This window comes from Ahaetulla prasina, chromosome 1 (assembly GCF_028640845.1).
Source record: "Ahaetulla prasina isolate Xishuangbanna chromosome 1, ASM2864084v1, whole genome shotgun sequence".
NCBI lineage: Eukaryota > Metazoa > Chordata > Lepidosauria > Squamata > Colubridae > Ahaetulla > Ahaetulla prasina.
This window is the reverse complement of record NC_080539.1, coordinates 368,567,020-368,586,304: the sequence shown is the minus strand read 5'-3', so window position 1 is coordinate 368,586,304 and position 19,285 is coordinate 368,567,020. Positions and strand designations below refer to the sequence as shown.

Here is a 19,285-nt window from a genome sequence, read left to right as displayed (position 1 = left end):
AAGGTGGTGTTACAAGTTTGCAGTAAGAGATCTTCACAGCATAAGTAATTTTGTAATATTGGAAGACATTTATAGCACTAGAAGGCTACAAAGTATGTGCACAAACGGAAGTAGAATCTGCATCTGAGATCTCCTGCATTTTAGTTAGAAGGATCAGAATGAGGAATTGATTGACCACAAAAAGTTGAGATCTGTGGTTGAGTGGCGGTAGTCTTCAAGTTATGACCATAATGGAGCCTGATTATCACGGTCATAATTCAGGTTGGTTATAGCACTAGCACTTATATACCTCTTCAGAGTGCTTTACAGCCCTCTCTAAGAAGTTTTACAGAGTCAGCACATTGCCCCCAAAAATCTGGGTCCTCATTTTACCGTCCTGTTGTGTCTCGTCCGATCTCACCACAGCTGGGGTCTTCTTATCTGCTTCCGAACACGGAGGAATGTCCCAGACAGGCTGAAGAGGAGGAAATACCTCCAACCCCCAGCTCTGGCTCCATGCCCAGGCAAACGGAGCAACTAGAACCCTCCCCCTCCTCCACAGCATGTGAGCCTGAGGGAGGTCAATTGCCAACAGCTGCCGACTGGAGTGACCCTCGCGTCAGAAGACTTGATAGGCGGAGGCAACAGAAGGAAGGGAGGGGCAGGCCTGGATAAGTGCTGAGTCATGGAGCCACACCCCATGGCCTATATAAAGGATCTGCTTTCTGGCATTCTCTGAGTCAGGCAAAGTCTAACATATCTTGCTGAAGTCACTTTCTGGTCTCCTGCCTGCCCTGAGGACTTTGCTAGGACTTTGGCAGAGCTGCAGAGGCACGCCTGATTCGGATTTCCCTGACCCGGCCGTCAGCGGAGGAGTGGGACACGACACATCCTCAGAAGGATGGAAGGCTGAGTCAACCCTGAGTTGGTGAGGATCAAACTCCTAGTTGTGGACAGAATTAGCCTGCAATACTGCATTTTAACCTCTGTGCCGCCAGGGCTTCTGACCAACTTGATTTTACAGCCCCTTTTGAGGCAATCGTTAAGTGAACCAATGATTCACAGGTCAGCACAGGTTTGCAAAAACAAAGCAAATGCTGTTTTGTTTTGGGTTTTTTGGCAAAACTATGGTAAAATGCCATCTCACGACTGTGGAATGCTACTAACTGGTGTAAATGTGACCCAGCTGTTGAGCATCCATAGTGCGGTCATGTGACCATCGGACCTTTGAATACAGTCCATAAGTATCCCCTATGTAGGTCCATCAGAAGTCTGAATGGCCGCTAAGCAACCAGTTGAGTAAACAGCTGATTTGAGTAAACAGTGATGCTGTTGACAAACCATAGGTGATAGCACTTAATGCTACTGAATCAAAGATGCAACACTTGAGAAAATTTAGAAACAACTTTATTAATTTTGTGAGCTAAACTGATTTCTTAACATACCTCGGATGATTTTCTTTGCTTCATTCAGAGTCATGTTTCTATTTATGTTTTACCTTCTCCATGTCCCCCAGTTCAAATGATGCTGAAAAATTTATCAACAGAAGAGAGAATCTCTTTGAGATTTCTAGGGCTGTTTCATATATGCTTTCTGTTTACTTGGAAGAAGGCAAAGAGTGGCTTTATCTTCACATATTTGTGGAGATGTATTTTCACATATCCCCTAAGGCAGGGGTCTCCAACCTTGGCAACTTTAAGACTTGTGGACTTCAACTCCCAGAATACTTCAGCCAACTTTGCTGGCTGAGGAACTCTGGTAGTTGAAGTCCACAACTCTTAAAGTTGCCAAGGTTGGAGACCCCTGCCCTAAGGCAGAAAAGATATTTCAGGGTGTAACTCCTGTTAGCTTCTTAAACCAAATGCCTCTTTTTCTGGCATTACGCTGCACTGTAGATTGTCAATTCCCCTTTAAATCCAAAGCAAAAAAACAGATCAAAAAGAAAAACAAAACAATTACAGAAAAGGAAAAATAAAGGTGGGGGGGGAGCATTGTTTCTTAAAAATAAAAGTTTTATCTAGCCATTTTAATAAATGTCTGTATTTCCTTTCAATTGTTTATCCATAATCTAGTTTATAAACAAATAGGTGTCAGTTAACACACAATCTTCAATCCACTAAGTAATTAAAGCCAGAAATTTGTCTTTCCAAAACTAAGAGACTAGTTTCTTAGTTGGGTAACGTAGATGCTGACCTCTGTCTGTAACCTGGCAGATTAATGTTTGATTAGACTAATCTTTGAATAGATCATTAGCTCAGCAGCTCTGGGAATGTGCATGTGACACATCTTTAGAGCTCCTATCCGTTTTTTACTGGACACGCTAGCGCTGCAGAATGGAAGCAAAGAGCGGCAGTCTTGTGAAACATCAAATATTTCCATGTTTCTCTTTATCTTTGCAATGTAGGTTTCAATTGGCTTGTGGAAGTGGCTTACGTGTTTCAAAAATGCCATATTATCCCTTATCACTTCTTTAGAAAGCCAAGGGTCTGTCTTGTTTATACTGGACACAGGACAAATGAAGCTGCTATATTTATTAGGTTTTAAAATTAATCCTGGCCAACCCAGTGAAATGCAGCTGGCAATGTATTTTAATTTTTTTTTCCTTTTGAATTACAGATGCTAAGAATTGAACAACCAAAGCATGCATTTGCTGCATTGAAGAGAAAGATCATTGCTAGGAGGTATTCTGGGATGCCCCTCATGGGAAGCACATACCTTCCAGTCCTGTTCTTGCCCCTCTTCCCCCTCAGTCTGTTTCTTATCTGACTAAAGTCATGGTGTTGCAAATGATCTGGTGAAACTTGTTTGGGACAGTGTCTGCTTTGTGAAGGGAGTGTTTAAAAATAAGGGATGGAGAGAAGAGAGTATGTCCAGCAGGCTGATGTCTTGATAACACCTAGCTTTGATGTGCTCTTAACTGAACTGTCTCAAATCCCTTTGAAAGTTTTCTCTTAAACAATATGGATTTCAGGAATTTTCTTTCTTTCATCTCACAAGGAAGTTATCTTCAGCCTTGAACCTGCTTGTTCTGCTATCTAGCTTGGAAGCATCTTACAATCGACTTGGGCGGTCGATTTTTATAGTAGCATGGTCAGCTTTATGAAGTTATTACTATTTTATATTGGGCCATTTCTGTCCTTGGCAGGTTATGGCATTTTCTATTGCAAAATAAAGATATACCTGCTTGGGAAAATGAAGCACATGGATCTGTTGTAAAGAGATTAAAATGTTATCTTCTTGATCACTTTAACTGGCATCTGTTTTAAAATGTTATTCTAACTCTGCAGTGTTAGAACAAAATTATTTGGGCTGTATTTAGACATCAGTGTCTAAAATACTAAGATTGTAATCCAAAGGATAGAAGACTTGCACTATTAAATACTAAGGTGCATGACTTCTGGTGGCCAAGTACCTTGAGTTGGGAGATGGAGACATTGTTTAGGGAATGAAACATCTTTTAAAAACATCTTTTTAAAAGGGATATCTTTTTTGCTTTAAAAGAACATTGCTCTTGACAAAGCCAGCAGTCTAAAGAGCTTAGCTAGTTCTGTGTGCCAGTTATTTTATACAGTCTTACAGTTCCACCCTCTGATGAGAGAAGGTTTGTTTTTAGTTGAAGGTGACTTTGAAGCAAAAATCACATGTTTTTCTTTTGAGCAAAAAATCTAGGTAGGAACAGCTGAAAAATCTGATGGTTTGTATCTGCCTTTAGACAGGGCCCTGCTGTTTTATTGTAGCTCTTTTTCTCCGTTCTAATTAAGAGTCTTAATTGAGCAGGATTAAGCAGGCTTTTAACATAATCGTTTTACTTCACCGCCATCTTACATTCAGAAGACTGCTATTTCTTCTCTGTTTTTAATTGGAAATATAAATATTGCAAATGTGATTAAAGTTAATATGTGATGGCTAAGCATGGAACAATTATCGGGGCCTTAATGTATCTGTGTTTCCTTGTTAGCATTTGCTGCTTCCCTCCCATCTGTTGGGCCATCCTCCGAAGGATTCCTGATTGCTTGTCCCTTGTTTTCAATTCATCTTGTACTTTATATAGAAGAGCTATTTTAAATGGCCTCCCATGTGGATTCTAACATTTTGTTGGGAATACGAACTGACAACTAAGCTGTCTAGGCCGCTTGACCTATAAAGGAGCCGAACATTTTAACATCCTACTTCGATTTCCCCCTAAGTGCTGCAGAAATAAATAAAAGTAATACCAATTATCACTGCAATTTAAAATGTAGTCATTTCACACAAAGAGGCAATCTTCAGAACTGCCGTTACAGAAAATACATTGCCGATTTTCAGTTCTTACCGATTTTTAGGTATACACTTTCTCCTAGAAGGAGATATTTGCACAGATCAGTGAGGAGATGGGCAATTTTAAAAAATCAGAGAAATAACTATTAAAAGGCATTTTGATGTAAAACTGTTTTTAAAAATCCATTCTGGGGAAATCCATCATGGCTTCCAAATAGGCTCTGCACTTATTAGTCAGAACTTGGATAATTATGGATCAGAAAGGGCAAAATATAGTGTAATTTTTTTTTCTTCTTGTGGCTTCTTTGAAGAAAGTTTTAAAAATAGATTTGGGTAGGTACTTATATTTCATATGCTCAAAGGGAGATGCTTAATTAGAGTAAAAATGTATGAGAGAAATAAAGTGCAAAAAGTATTGCAATTTGTAGTGGGAAACTTTTTCTGGATTTTGTTTGTGCATTTTCCTCCAGCCATAGGAGATCAGTTTCTTTTTAAATTACATTTCAGCTGTTCTGTGAAAACAGTCTCATTTCAGGTTCTCTTGTTTAAAAATAGTTATTTCTGAGATTGATTATAGAATGTCCCAGAAGGTTACGTTTTGTCACACTGTTTTTTAACATCATGGTAACACATATATGCCCATGCACACACACAGAGTAACAATAGGTAACCTTTTGTGTGTAGTAGACTTATTTGGAGTCAGTTATAATTATATAATTGTAATAATAATTATCTCACAAAAATGGCTGCTGTTAGAGAGTGTGATTGTTCATAAATGTCTGGAGAGGTACATCAAAAAGTACATGTTTTTGCAGATTTTCATAAGCCACGCTTCACATGCTACGGTACTTTTATCTTGATTTTATGACGTGAGTCCCTATAGGTCTTCCCTCTAGCTCTGAAACGCAACAGCTTCTTTATTATTTATTCATGCGTACTCCTTAAACAGCTTTGTTTTTATGCTTGATTAGAATCCTATAGGAGGTAAATTCAGCATGACAGGCAGCTTTAGACCAAGGGTATCAAACTTGATTTCATTGAGGGCTGCATCAGGGTTGTGTTTGAACTCGGGAGGACCAGGGTGGGTGTGGCCAACTTGACGTCAAGCACTCTGCCAGGGAAAACGGGCTCCTCCCGATCTCCGTTTTCTGCTGGGACGGCCTCCTGCAACCCTCTGGATGCAAAAAAACGGAGATCAGGAAGGCTGCATGCGGCCTTCCCGATCTCCATTTTTTGCTGCCAGAGGGTTGCAGGAGGCCGTCCCAGCAGAAAACGGAGATCGGGAGGAGCCTATTTTCCCTGGCAGAGGCATCGTGGGTTGGTCCTTCGCTCTCTCCAGGTTGGCCCGCGGGTCTTGAATTTGACACCCCCACTTTAGATCATCAAGGCACTGCATATTTGTAGTTGATTTAAGTGTGCAGGTTTTTGTTTATATTAACCTGGTATTCCACACACACACACCCAGGCTTGCATTTTATAAACTGTAGAAACAGCCCTTTGGACATCTCTGAGAAGTTCAGTGGAGCTCTCAGGGAGCGGCCAAGGCTGTCATTAGCGTGCCTGGCTTCTCCTCCAAAATAGGCATGACTGAACAGAATACAATGTACCCACATTGCACATTGTCTCTGAAGCCATTTGAGTTTCTCTTGGAAGTTGGAGGAAAAACACGGCTCTGTTTTTTACCTAAATTTCATTAAGCGGATCACGATAAGGAAAGAGTCTCAAAAAGGGCGGATCGGGGCAACATTTATGAGGAAATCCCCACATGAAGGAAATCAAATTCTGTGTTTGAAATCACATGAGAATAGGAGATACAGTGGTAGTCCTTGACTTACAACCGTTTGCTTAGCGACCTTTCAGAGTTACAGCAGCACTGGGAAAACTGACATGACCAGTCCTCACATTTACAACCATGGCAGCATCCTTACCATCATTGTGATTAAAATTCAACTGGCATGCATTTGGGTGATGTCATCATTTGTGACTTTCTCAGCTGGCTTCCAACAAACAAAGTCAATGGGAGAAGCTGGATTTGCTTTATGACCAGGTGATTCACTTAAGAGTCACACGGATTTGATTAATAACTTACAGAAAGGTCGTAAAGTTGGGCACCCCTTACTGCCTTGCTTGACAATGGACATTCTGATCCCAATTGTGGGTCATAAGTCGAGGACTATACTCTGTAGAGTAATTAGGATTAAGCAACAGGGCTGGCAGTGAGCTAGAGACGATGAAACGGTGGTGTCCCAAAGGTGCTTCTTTCAGGAGGCAACCGGACTTTCTTGTTTTTTCTCTGAAGACGTTTCACTTCTCATCCAAGAAGCTTCTTCAGCTCTGACAGGATAGTGGGGAATGGAAGGATTTATATTCCTTGCAGACAGCTGGTCATGGAGCATAAATCCCTCCATTCCCCACTATCCAATCAGAGCTGGAGAAGCGAAATGTCTTCAAACAAAAACCAAGAAAGTCCAGTTGCCTACCGAAAAAAGCATCTGTGGGACAACCCATGACCTGGACGACTGAAAATCTCTCCAGAATAAAACAGTGATGGGTTTTACCTTCTCTTCAGGTAGTCCTCAATCAAATATTCTGAGTTTTAAGGATCTTTTTGTTGCCCTTTGGAGTAAGGCAAGTCTTGGGTTTAACTCTGAAAACAAAAAACAGCCTCAACCCTTGAAACAAGTGGGTTTGTTTGTTTGTTACTGTGCCACATTATTCCAGAGTCTGAATGGCTAATTTAGAAATGTTCCTTCCACTTCAGCACAAACAAGAGATTTCCCCCCCACCCCCACACGTTTCCTGTCACTTTCTAATCTTCTTAAAGGGCCTCGGGAGGTCCTGCCACAAAATCTCAGTCACGGCTTCTCTTGTTTCCTTCCGCAAAGCCTCGTGTTTACAGAACTGCCGTCGAATAAGCAAATACTTTGAGCAGCAACAGAAATACATTATAAATTTAATCGCTTCATTAGTGTGGTGCACTCCTGCTGTGCTTGGTAGGAACATCTAAATTGTGCCATGTTTTGATTTTCAATGCTAATTGCTTTAGGCAAGGCACGCCTTACATTTTCCAAGGCATGCCCATCTAGTTGTATGGCCGAGTGAGTGACAGTCATAAAAGCCCAGAAAGCAAATTGGGTTGGCTAGGACAGAAAGGGTAGGCCTAATAATCCATGCATTTTAAAGAAAACCTAAAATGCTATTCAGTCATTACAGCCTGGAATTAGGAAGATTGGATCAGCTGGCCATGTATTTAAAGCAAGGGTGCGCAAAGAAATAATTCTTTGGTGCGGAACACATGAGAACATGTTCCTTTCTGACTTTCTTTATAAAAGGCCTTATATTTGTACTTTCGCATACCTAGGAAGAAAAACTGATCGGGTTTGCTGTGAGAACAAATTGTGTGCACCAATCCCTTTTACAGGGTAGTGATTGGAACAAACAATGTTGTGAATGTGCTGATCATTCACTTTTCCCTCAGTTGCCTCCATTATTGTCCTTCCCTGGAGGAGGAAATCAAAATCCGAACTGATGATTGAAGCAGGGGTGTAAACAAGTAATGTCACAATAATGATATATTTGCACATCATCAATACTCACAATAACTATATCCGAAATTAGAATTGAGATGCTGCTTTGTGCAGGTATTACGCTGGGGCAAAATACTCAATACTCCCAGGTCTTCCTCATGGATCTGTTGCTGGAAGCGGTCTCCTATATGGAAAGCTAATGCTCTAAAAGAACTCACGAAGACTAGTAAACCATCTTTTTTGATGGTGATTTAATGGTCTTACAAACACATGCATAAAAGAGGTTGGGTCATGCTTTTTCCATGTGTACAAGGTTCTTCTGAGAGCTCTGCAATGGCCTGTGAATTTTTTCAGGGTCTTAATTTGCAAATTGCTTTAGGACACGGTGATGCAACCAATCATTGAACTGTTATTTGGTAAGTAGTCAATATTGCTTTTAGGAAGATGCATTAGCATTGCAGCCTCCATAGTGTGAAAGTTAAATAACAAAGAGTAAACGGGTTCTGTTCCACCTCTTATTTGGAATATCTTCTTTTTAAAAAAGAAAAATCTTAGTCTGAGTGAAGGCAAAGAATATGGCTGGAACATATTAATATCGCTAGTGATACTTTTTGTTAGAAACCTGTCCATCCTCAACTATTCACCAGGGGAGGAGAAGGTTTCCACGCTCTGCTGCTTCATTACTTTCCGCATCTTGTAATGTAAGCAACCAATTAAGGAATCGGTATAGCTTTGTGAGTTACTGTTACCCCTTTTTAAAAATCAGAAATATCTTCTTTTTGAATGCACTATTTTTTATTTTTTTGCACTAACCCTTTGTTACTAATACCTCTTCAACTCATAGCTGGCTTTATAAAGTCACCTCTCTCTCAAAAGAAACTGACAGAGGAAAGTGTGGAACTGCACTGTGAGGCTATTGGCAACCCCATCCCCGAAATCCAGTGGTGGTTTGAAGGAACTGACCCCAATGGTACCGCCATACAGCTGTGGGATGGCGCCTGGCAGAACCGGGTCCAAATCAGCGCAACCTACCAGCAGCACTCCTCAAGCACTATCGCCATCACTAACCTCATGATCGAAGACTCTGGCACGTACGAATGCTGGGCCAGCAACGACCCCGATCGTAACCACTTGTCGAAGAGCCCCAAAGTCAAATGGATCCGTTCCCAGGCGAACGTCATTGTCACTAAGCGTGAGTGGCAGACTCTTTAAGTGTCGGCGTTCCCACGGACAACCCGAAATGTTTCCAACGTTACCGTCCCTGCGCCCGCCTCTCCTTCCATGCGCCTCGGTTTCCCGAACCCTTGTGAATCCCGCAGGGATCTACCTGCAGCCTTGCTCAAACGAAAAAGGGTTCTGTGACCTCTCCTCTTAAAATGATCCTGCCCTTTTGGGATCTGTTGGAATGCTGCCTCTCCCCCCCCCTCACCCCGCACCCCGATGTTCCCATTAGAAACAGAGACCAGGTTGCCTCAGCGCTGCTTCCACCAGTCATTTCCAAACCTAGTTGTCCACATCCCCCCCCCGTCCCCCCTTCTTCAGCTCTAATATTTCTTCCTGCATCTATGCGGTTGTGCTGCTTCTTCTTTTTTTTTTCCTTTTCTTTCTTTTTTTTTTTTTTTTTGGCTTCCCCACTTTACAAGGAGCACAACTTTTTCGGCGGTGAGTCCAAACCGTATTTGTGCTTGTTGTAAAACGGGCAACCGTTTTCTGAAAAGGCCAAATTTTCTCTCTGCCGCCTAGGTCATATGCTTAGTAGTTCTTCTTGGCTGTGGGATGGCCAGTCGGCCATCCTTCCATTTGCAGAGCTGCAAGTCAAATTTCTAACCGAGGGCAAACTGAAATGATACGGCTAATGGCTGACATGTTGAACTTGCATTTTACGGGCAAGAGTGTTTTCGCTCTTGGCTTTCAAATTCTCCTGAAGCCCCTTGAAAGCTTGATCAAGGATGTCCTAATGGGATCAGGCTAAGATACGTGTATCCTTGGTTCATATGAGGTGACGGTGCAGCCTAGCCAATGCAACATATGAACTAGGTCCATGCTTCAAAACCTCTGCAAGTAGACCAGCTCCCCTTTGTAGAAGTTTCAAGGAGTGTCTGTGTGAGAAACTGTTTCTTAACTGAAGGAAGTTTGCAAATGGCTTGTTCTATCGATGGCTCGTTAAAAACAAAATGAAATCATTCTTGATAAATGGAAACACTTACTTTTAGGAGGCAAGTCTCAGGAATGTCCTTTACTTTATACTCCGTCTCATGAGAAATTGCTGACTTGGATGAGTTGGCTTGATTATGTGCGGGGAAAATATTCGTAGCAGTATATTTCTCTTGAAAATGGTGCTTAAATATTGCAGTTAGCTTGGATAAACTTCTTTCAGTGCTCAAAATCTTCGTATAGATGGTGAAGTGCTTTTTGTGGGGGGGCAGGTTGCACACCTACCACATTTCGTACCGTTGGTTTGCAGTTCAAGGGACGGTCATTATAATTTATTGAATTCCGAAAGAAACCAAGCATGAAACTAGCCACATGCTCCTTTTGGGTACTCTGTGCATACGAACTAGGGTGCAATTGTATCTTTCTAAAAGAAATGCCAAGAAAATCGCTATGCCAATTATGACTTCGTCTTATTTATACCTCATCAGGTGAGAAATTCTCCTTTGTGGCAGGTGAAGGCTAATACAGGTGGTCTTCGACTTATAGCAGTTCATTTAGTGACCGTTCACAGTTGCAACGGCACTGAAAAAAAGTGACTTATGACCATTTTTCACCCTAATACGGCCACTGCAGCATCCCTATGGTCATCTGATCAAAATTAAGACGCTTGGCAACTGGTTCCTCTTTATGACAGTTGTAGTATCCCAGGGTCATGTGATCCCCTTTTTGCGACCTTCTGACGAGCAAAGTCAATGGAGAAGCCAGATTCACTTTAACAACTGTGTTACTTAACGGCAGTGATTGACTCAACAAGTGTCCAATCAGATTGACTCGGCAAGAAAGGTTGCAAACCAGTGATACGACATACATTTGTCACATGATCATTGCTGCGTCCCCATGGTCACAAATTTGGATGCTTGGCAACTGGCATGTACTGGCATGTATTTATGACTTGTAGTGTTCTGGGGTCATACGAGATCATCTTTTGCGACCTTCTGACAAGCAGCCTGATTCATTTAACAACTGCAGTGATTCACTTAACAACGGTGGCAAGAAAGGTTGTCAAATGGGGGCAAAACTCACTTAGCAATGGAAACTTGGGGTTCAACTGTGGTCATAAGTCAAGGACTACCTGTATACAGCCATGCTTCATCAATATATTCCTTTACTGCAATATGAGGGGTGGGGAACCACAGATGTTTCTCTGTGGTGATTGTTCAGAAAGGAGAAGATTGTGCACGTGTGTTTAAGCAGAAAAAAACAAGCCAATTCTCCAAAATCACAAATAAAGCACCCAGAATGTTTTGAACCATTCAATTGGGTCTGTATGCATAGATACACTGTTTTATTTATCCCGGTAGTTGTATTTGTTATTAGTTAACATTAGAATAATGATGTGCTTAGAAGGTGATGTGCTGCTTTAGAAATTATCGTTACCTCTGCTTCCTAATCTCTTTCCCTTCAAATCCCTCAGATGTTAACTTCCTGGTGTTTCATGACTTGTACAACTGATCACATTGTTTAAAACCACAGAACTTTGATTTTAATAATAAGAGTTAAATTTAGTTCCTATGCTGCAACCAAGCTGCTTTTTCTCAGGCATGCAGGTGACCGAAGCCCGTGTCAAAACCCAGGGTTCTCCTTTTCTTTTAAGCCCATGATATCCTAACCTAACTTTCGTTTTCTTCTTAACAACCAGGGGCCAAAATCACAACCTCTCCTGAAGTAACTTCTGGATCAAATGTGATCATTTCATGTAACATAAGTGACGCGCCAACACCTATCAAAGGCAATTACTGGATGAAAGGGGAGACAAAGCTTGATTCCAATGTGACTGCTCTGGATTTTACCTCCTACATGTAGGTGACTTTAAAGTAAAGCATACATGAATTAATGATCAGAGCCAATCTGGTGTAACCATTACAGGTGCTGGCCTAGAAACCAGGAGACTCTTGAGTTCTAGTCCTGCCTTAGGCATGAAACCGACTGAGTGACTTTGGGCCAATCACCAGGAGACTGTGAGTTCTAGTGCCACCTGAGGCATGGAAAACTGGCAAGGCAACTTTGGCCAGCCATATTTTCTCATCTCAACCCACCTCACATGGTGGTTGTGGAGAAAGGAGGAGGAGGAAGAAATGTTTATATGTTCATTCGCCTTAAGTTGTATATAAAAACCTTTTTTTTTTTTAAGTGTGCATTTCAGATCAGCAACTTCTCCAAATGGAATATTTCCTCCAAAGGCAAAATCAGGAAACAAGCTTGTTTGGCCCACATAACAATGTTCAGTGTGATCATTTTTCACAGTAGGACGTACCCAAAGTCAACAAAACAATTTTTTGATTTCACTTGGAAGTAAATTGTTTTAACGGAGAATATGCAGTGGATTATACTCCTTCTTTGGCACTAAAAGAAGTTAACAACCATTTCTTCCTCCTCCCCTAGAATCTTGCTAGTAGGGTGGGGAAGGGAGTAATGAGTTGCATGGATTAGCCCCAAATGCATTGCCTGCAGAAAGCATAATTCTTAGCTGGCTATCATTGCACAGAAATCTCTGGTGCTTAAATGTTGGGAAAGACTAGCTTCATTCTAAATTAGAAAGGAGGTGGGAATAGGTGGGTGTTCTTCAACCGAGAACAATGTGGCACTCAGTGGCAGGTGTAACACAGAAATGGGGAAATGCAGTGTGCAAAATAATTGCTTTTCTTTTTTTAATCCAACCGCTAAGTACTGCAAGAGCCCACAGTATTTAAAGATATACAGGTAGCCCTCGACTTAGAAGCAGTTCATTTAGTGACCGTTTGAAATTACAGTTCATATTTATGATGGTTGCAGTGGCCTGGGGTCATGTGATCCGTTTTTGCGACCTTCTGACAAGCAAAGTCAATGGGGAAGCCAGATTCTCTTAACAACCATGTTACTAACAACTGAAGTGATGCACTTAGCAGCTGTGGCAAGAAAAGTCATGAAATGGGTCAAAATTCACTTAACAACTGTTTTCACTTAGCGACATAAATTTTGGGCTCCGTTGTCGTAGGTGAAGGACTACCTGTACTGTACCTCTCCTGAAAAGGGGGGAGTATACTTCTACCAGCAACTTAACCAGATGAGTAGCTATATAATGCATACAGTCTTCAACTTATGGCCACAAATGAGACTAGAATTTCTGTTGTTAAGCAAAGCAGCTGTTAAATGAGGCCCAATTGTAAGACCTTTTTTGCTATGGCTAAGCAAATCACAGCAGTTGAGTGAATCATGTGGTCTTTAAGTGAAGCAAGGAGGGCTGGGAAGGTCGCAAATGGCGAGCATATCACCCCCAGGATGCTGCAAATGTAAATACCAGCAGTCCTCAACTTACGACCACAATTGAGCCCAAAATAATATTCAGCTAAAGTGAGAAATTTTTAAAGTGACTGTTGCCCCATTTTATGATTTTTCTTTCTTCCCGTATTTGTGCAGTGCATCACTGCAGTTGTTAAGTTACTAATGGATTCCCTTAACAACCAGGTGACTTACTTATCAACTGTCCTAGAAATGTTGTTTTTCATGTCTCAATTTATCACATAGCACCGTTGTTAAGCGAATCTGGCTTCCCCATTGACTTTGCTTGTCAGAAGGTCGCAAAAGGGGATCCCGGGACACTGCGACCGTCATAAACATGAGTCAGCTGCCAAGTTTCCTGAATTTTCATCATGTGACCCTGGGGATGCCGCAGTGGCCGCGAGTCTAAAATACGGTCATAAGTCGCTTCATCACCATTGTTAACTTCTCATGGTCTCTAAGTGAACGGTTGTAAATCGAGGACTACCTGTACAAGCCAGGTGTCAAGCAACCAAATTTTGATGACACAGCTTGCAATTGGTTGTAAGTGCGAGGACTTGGTTGCGCTAACAAATGGCTGCCAGTTGAGGACTACCTGTGTTCATGTCTGATCGGACTTAACTAAAACAAAGAGAAATTCCTTGGAAAAAGTGGTATTTCCACCAGAGGGGCGATCGGTAGAAGTTTGCCAATCAGGCTGCCTGGTGCCAGCGTTTTGTGCATTAAAAAAACAAGATATGCCATCCTAGAAGGAGTGATTGGTTGACTCTTTGCACTCTTCAGCTACATCTATATATGGAAGTTTCTTGGACAATCGGGATCGTTCTATTCACTCTATTGTTGTGACAGATTCCTGGAACTTTTCCTCTCAAGATTCCACGCCTGTCCCAGAAAGTTTTCCTTAGGTGTGGCTCAACGGAGTTTTAGGTCTGCGTCCTACCCTTTGATAAAAAAACCTTATCCAGCATTTCCAAGTAGTTATTTTTTTTCTTCCTGGGTGATGCTGGAAGGAAGCTCCTCTTAACTCCGTGGCCACTGCATTGGCTGAGCGAAGTTGTAGTTGTCAATAGCCATTCCCATTTCTCCTGCTGTGATGGCTTTGTGTGTTCTCCTTGTCACCTGCTGGTTTGTGTTTGTGTGTGTGTTTTTGAATCCTAGGATCCCCAAGGTGGATTACGAAACCTCGGGAGAGTACCACTGCGTCTTTGACACCACGCCCCCCTCAAAAGCAACGGTGCTCGTAAAAGGTAACTGTTGTGGGTGTTCAGGACTCTGCTTTTTTGCTTTTTTTTTTTTTTGCATTGATGAAGCTGTACATAGAGGAGAAGGACTTTGTGTTGTCCAATCCATGAGGAACGAGCCACTGCTCATGGGGTTGCCTCTCTAGTCTGAGAAAGAAAGGAGCCCTGACGGTGCAGTGCTTAGAATGCCAGTATTGCAGACAGAAACCCTGCCCACAGCCTGGAGTTCGATCTTGACTGGCTCAAGGTTGACTCAGCCTTCCATCCTTCTGAGGTCGGTATCGGATCTAGATTGTTGGGGACCATATGCCGACTCTGTAAACCGCTTAGAGAGGGTTGTAAAGCACTGTGAAGCAGTATATAAGTGCCAAGTGGGAAGGAAGGATGGACCGTGATGGCACAGTGGTGAGAATGCAGTATTGCAATTCGATCCTGATCAATACAAGGTTGACTCCGCCTTCCATCCTTCTGAAGTTGGTAAAATGAAGACCAGATTGTTGGAGGCAAGACACTGACTCTAAACTGCTTAGAGAGAGGCTGTAAAGCACTATGAAGTGGTATATAAGTCTTAAGTACTAGTGCTATCCATTTTTCATCACCTAGAGGGGACCATAAAAGTACCCAAATATTTGTCTCCAGGAAATCCAAGCAGTTTCAGGTTTAGCAAGCAAACTTGTGGAAGTCTGTTTCTATTGATGTAGACCAGCCTGGTATTCTCTAGATCAGGATTTCCCAACCTTGGCAATTTTAAGACACATGGACTACAACTCCCAGAATTCCCCAGCCAGCCATGGGAGTTGAGACTTGAAGTTCGCATATCTTAAAATCACCATAGTTGGGAAACCCTGCTCTAGGTTAATTGGATTGTAATTTCCATACTGGAACTGTGGGATTCATAATTGAATTCATTCCAAGGACGCTAAATTGGGGGAGGTTGGTATGATAACGAGCTAATTAGAATGTAGCATTGCAGGCAAACTCTGCCGACTGCCAGCAGTTCGATCCTGACTGGCTCAAGCCTTCAAGGTCAACTCAAGGTTGACTCAGCTTTCCATCCTTCCCGAGGTCGGTAAAATGAGAACCCAGATTGTTGGGGGCAAGAGGCTGACTCTGTAAGCCGCTTAGAGAGGCCTGCAAAATACGATGAAACGGTATATAACTCCTAAGTGCTATTGCTATTGCTTGATGAACGTCCTGTGTTTTCCCAGCCTTGTACACATCTGTCCCCCAATAACTTAACTCCCAGACCTTGCAAAAAAAATCCTCTTTGTGTCATCTGCTGCCAAGGCTTGTTCACAATGGATGAGAGTTCATAGACAGGAGTGTTTGCTTGATCAACATCTCCTCTGACCCCTATTTCAACTGATTGTGACCTATCCTGTTGCAGTTAGTCCCAATGTAATACCCTACAAGAAGATGGAGCATGGAAACGAAGGAGACGCAATAATGCTGACTTGCAAGTGCAATTCTTACCCCCCTGTTACCCAGTGGACTTGGTACAAGATAGTAGACCAGGTGCCTCAGGTGAGTGCCTTTCCTGCCACGAACCCAGGAATCCTCTGCTTCCTCCCCAGTAGGTGTCTGTCAGAGTTCGTTGCAAAATCAAATCCAGAAAGCACACACAGGTAAACTGATTCAGCTTCTCTTTATATACATAATAACACATGAACAAACGTACAATACCAACAGCAGATTCTTCCAACGTAGCAGTTACAAGCAAAACACAAGCAAAGTACAGCAGAGTAGTTTTAGTTTCCATTCAGCAGACAGACTAGTTTTCAGCTTCAGAGCTCAGAGCTTGATAACTAAGCCACGCCCAGACTTCTTGCTTAAGTTTCTGTTTCCAAACAGCTCTCATTGGCTGACTTAGTTGCTATGCCAATTCATTGGCTGACCTTGTTACCCTGTCTTCCCAGTCACAAATATTCTGACCGTGTCCTGGCTGCCTATGGAGAAACCATGTTAGAATAGAGTAGAATAGAATTTTTTTATTGGCCAAGTGTGATTGGACACACAAGGAGTTTGTCTTGGTGCATATGCTCTCAGTGTACATAAAAGAAAAGATACCTTCATCAAGGTACAACATTTACAACACAATTGATGGTCAATAAATCAATATAAATCATAAGGATTGCCAGCAACAAGGTTACAGTCATAAGTGGAAAGAGATTGGTGATGGGAACGATGAGAAGATTAATAGTAGTGCAGATTCAGTAAATAGTCTGACAGTGTTGGGGGAATTATTTGTTTAGCAGAGTGATGGCCTTCGGGAAAAAACTGTTCTTGTGTCTAGTTGTTCTGGAGTGCAGTGCTCTATAGCGTCGTTTTGAGGGTAGGGGTTGAAACAATTTATGTCCAGGATGCGAGGGGTCTGTAAATATTTTCACAGCCCTCTTCTTGATTCGTGCAGTATACAGGTCCTCAGTGGAAGGCAGGTTGGTAGCCATTATTTTTTCTGCAGCTCTAATGATCCTCTGAAGTCTGTGTCTTTCTTGTTGGGTTGCAGAACCGAACCAGACAGTTCTAGAGGTGCAAATGACAGACTCAATAATCAAGAATCAATAATATAATAATAAGAATCAATAATAATAATAATAATAATAATCAAGAATCCACCTGCGGCCTTTCCAGTTAGAGGGTCTTGCTTCAGAGATGGCGTATTGAAGAGAGATTAACATGCATACCTGTATAAAGGAAAAACCCATTTTTCATCAATATATTCCAAAAGCAGAATTAAACCAAAGGTTAAAAAAAAAGGTGGAGGGCCACAAACTACCTCCATGGTTGCATGCCGCTCTTGGACCCCTATACCAGTTGGTGCTCTTTCAGAAGGCCTGAGGGGTGAGGGGCAAAAATATATTTATCAAATCTCTAGGCCACCCATCTCACCTGAGGTGAGAGACTTGAGCTGGATGAGGTGGTGATCTCATTAGTCCTAAGGAAGCTGCCCCACTCAGGTTTTCCGTTTTGGTGTCCAGACTGCATTGGACGTTGTGCGGAAATGGTTCCTTTTGACACTGTGAGTCATCTTCAAGAATATAGGTAGCCCTCAACTTACAACAGTTCATTTAGTGACCAATGTTACACCACCAGTGAAAAATCTGACTGTTTTTTTCACACTTAAAATTATTGCAGCATGCTTGCAGTCATGTGATTCAGGCAGTCGGTTCATACTTACGATGGCTGCCGTGTCCCAGGATCATGTGATTCCCCTTTTGCGACCACCTGACGAGCAGAGTCAATGGGAAAGCCAGATTCACTTAATGACCGTGTTACTAATGTAAAGCTTCAATTCACTAAAACGACGGTGGCAAAGGTCGTAAAGTGGGGCAAAACTCACTTAACGACTGTCTGACTTAACAACAGAAATTTTGGGCTCGATTTTGGTCCTGAATGGAGGACTTACCTGTAGCTCTTTCCAAGGGTCTGTCTCTAGCTAGTGACACCCCTCTTCTCCTCCAGCCTGTTGCCAATGGCACCGAAGAAAGATTCTACGTCCGATCCAACGGCACCAGGACAGATCTTCGGATCATTTCTTTGAACTTGGAGAAGGACCCCGGGAATTACGTGTGCAATGGCACCAATGAAGTCGGCGAAGGGAGCGCAGAGGTGAACCTGAGGGTGCGGAGCCGGCTGGCTGCTCTGTGGCCATTCCTGGGGATTGTAGCGGAGGTGTTGGTCCTGGTCACAATCATCTTCATCTACGAGAAGAGGAGAAAGCCCAATGATGTTCCTGAGGGTAAGGTCCTGGAATGGGCAAGGGGGAGATTAATAATATTATTATTACAATAATATAATAATATGGTGGTACTAAAGAGCCGAGGTGGTGCTGTGGTTAGAGTTCAGTACTGCAGGCTACGACTGCTGGCTGCCCGCAGTTTGGCAGATCGAATCTCCCCATGCTCAAGGTTGGCTCAGCCTTCCATCTTTCCGAGGTGGGTAAAATGAGGCCCCAGATTGTTGGGGGGCCATAGGCTGACACAGCCTGTGAGGCCATATATAAGTCTTAAGTGCAATTACTTGTTAATTGGTTCTGGGAGGCGTGACAAGCACTAAAAACGACTAGTTGTCAAGGTTCTGACCGATGCCCTAAAAAAAGCAGGAGTCCCTAGCCATTTAGCAAGAAAAATCCAGTTGTTTATTTGTAGTGCGATGTCGGCATAAACTAAGTGAAGCCAACTCTGACTTCACCCAGTTCGCACCTTGCCTCTGACCCTGTTGCCCCCAAGGTGTGTCACCAGTCATTCCCCAACGAAGCAATTTCGTGGGTCGTGGAAGTCACTCCCTCCAACCTTTGTGGGTCTCCATGGAGATGGCCTTGACTTTGGGTGGCTAGGATGTGTTTTGTTTTGACTGAGATGTCAATTCCTTGGTGCAGCTGCGAGGCGCTTCCATCCGCCTGCCTATGGCAACTCAGGAGCAGGTCAGGAAAGCTTCGTGAGTAGTAGTAGTACCAAAGTAGTAGTACCACACTAGTACCAAACAGACCATGTGACTTTCCCCACGACCCTTTGTTTCGGCCAGGAAGGACTTCCTATCTGTCCCTTTTCCTATGTCAGCGACTTCCTGTCCACCCTCTATGGCCGTCCCCAACTTCCTTTTGTAGCAACCTTCCCAGCATGGCCGACTTCCTGTCAATTTTCTGTAGCCGTCCCCCTCTTCCTGTCGCAGCACTTCAGGTACTAAACAAACGATGAGTACTGGGACAACATTTCCAAATTCAACTGTTTTGAACCAGCTGAGTACAGAGGTACCACTGTACGTGAGTCGAGGAAGGGCTGGTATCCTCCCAAGTGGCATTTTATTTAT

At 42.7% G+C, this 19,285-nt stretch overlaps 1 protein-coding gene across 1 annotated transcript in view; it reads left to right on the top strand.

Annotated features, from left to right (window-relative positions):
* The window catches only part of BSG (basigin (Ok blood group)), a 34,192-nt gene that overhangs the window by 7,458 nt on the left and 7,449 nt on the right, over positions 1 to 19,285 (top strand). Inside the window, exons 2-5 of the mRNA XM_058163550.1 lie at positions 11,617 to 11,776; positions 14,394 to 14,482; positions 15,864 to 16,000; positions 17,939 to 18,215. Of these exons, the coding sequence (XP_058019533.1) occupies positions 11,617 to 11,776; positions 14,394 to 14,482; positions 15,864 to 16,000; positions 17,939 to 18,215 (663 nt within the window). The remainder of the gene's footprint in view (positions 1 to 11,616; positions 11,777 to 14,393; positions 14,483 to 15,863; positions 16,001 to 17,938; positions 18,216 to 19,285) is intronic.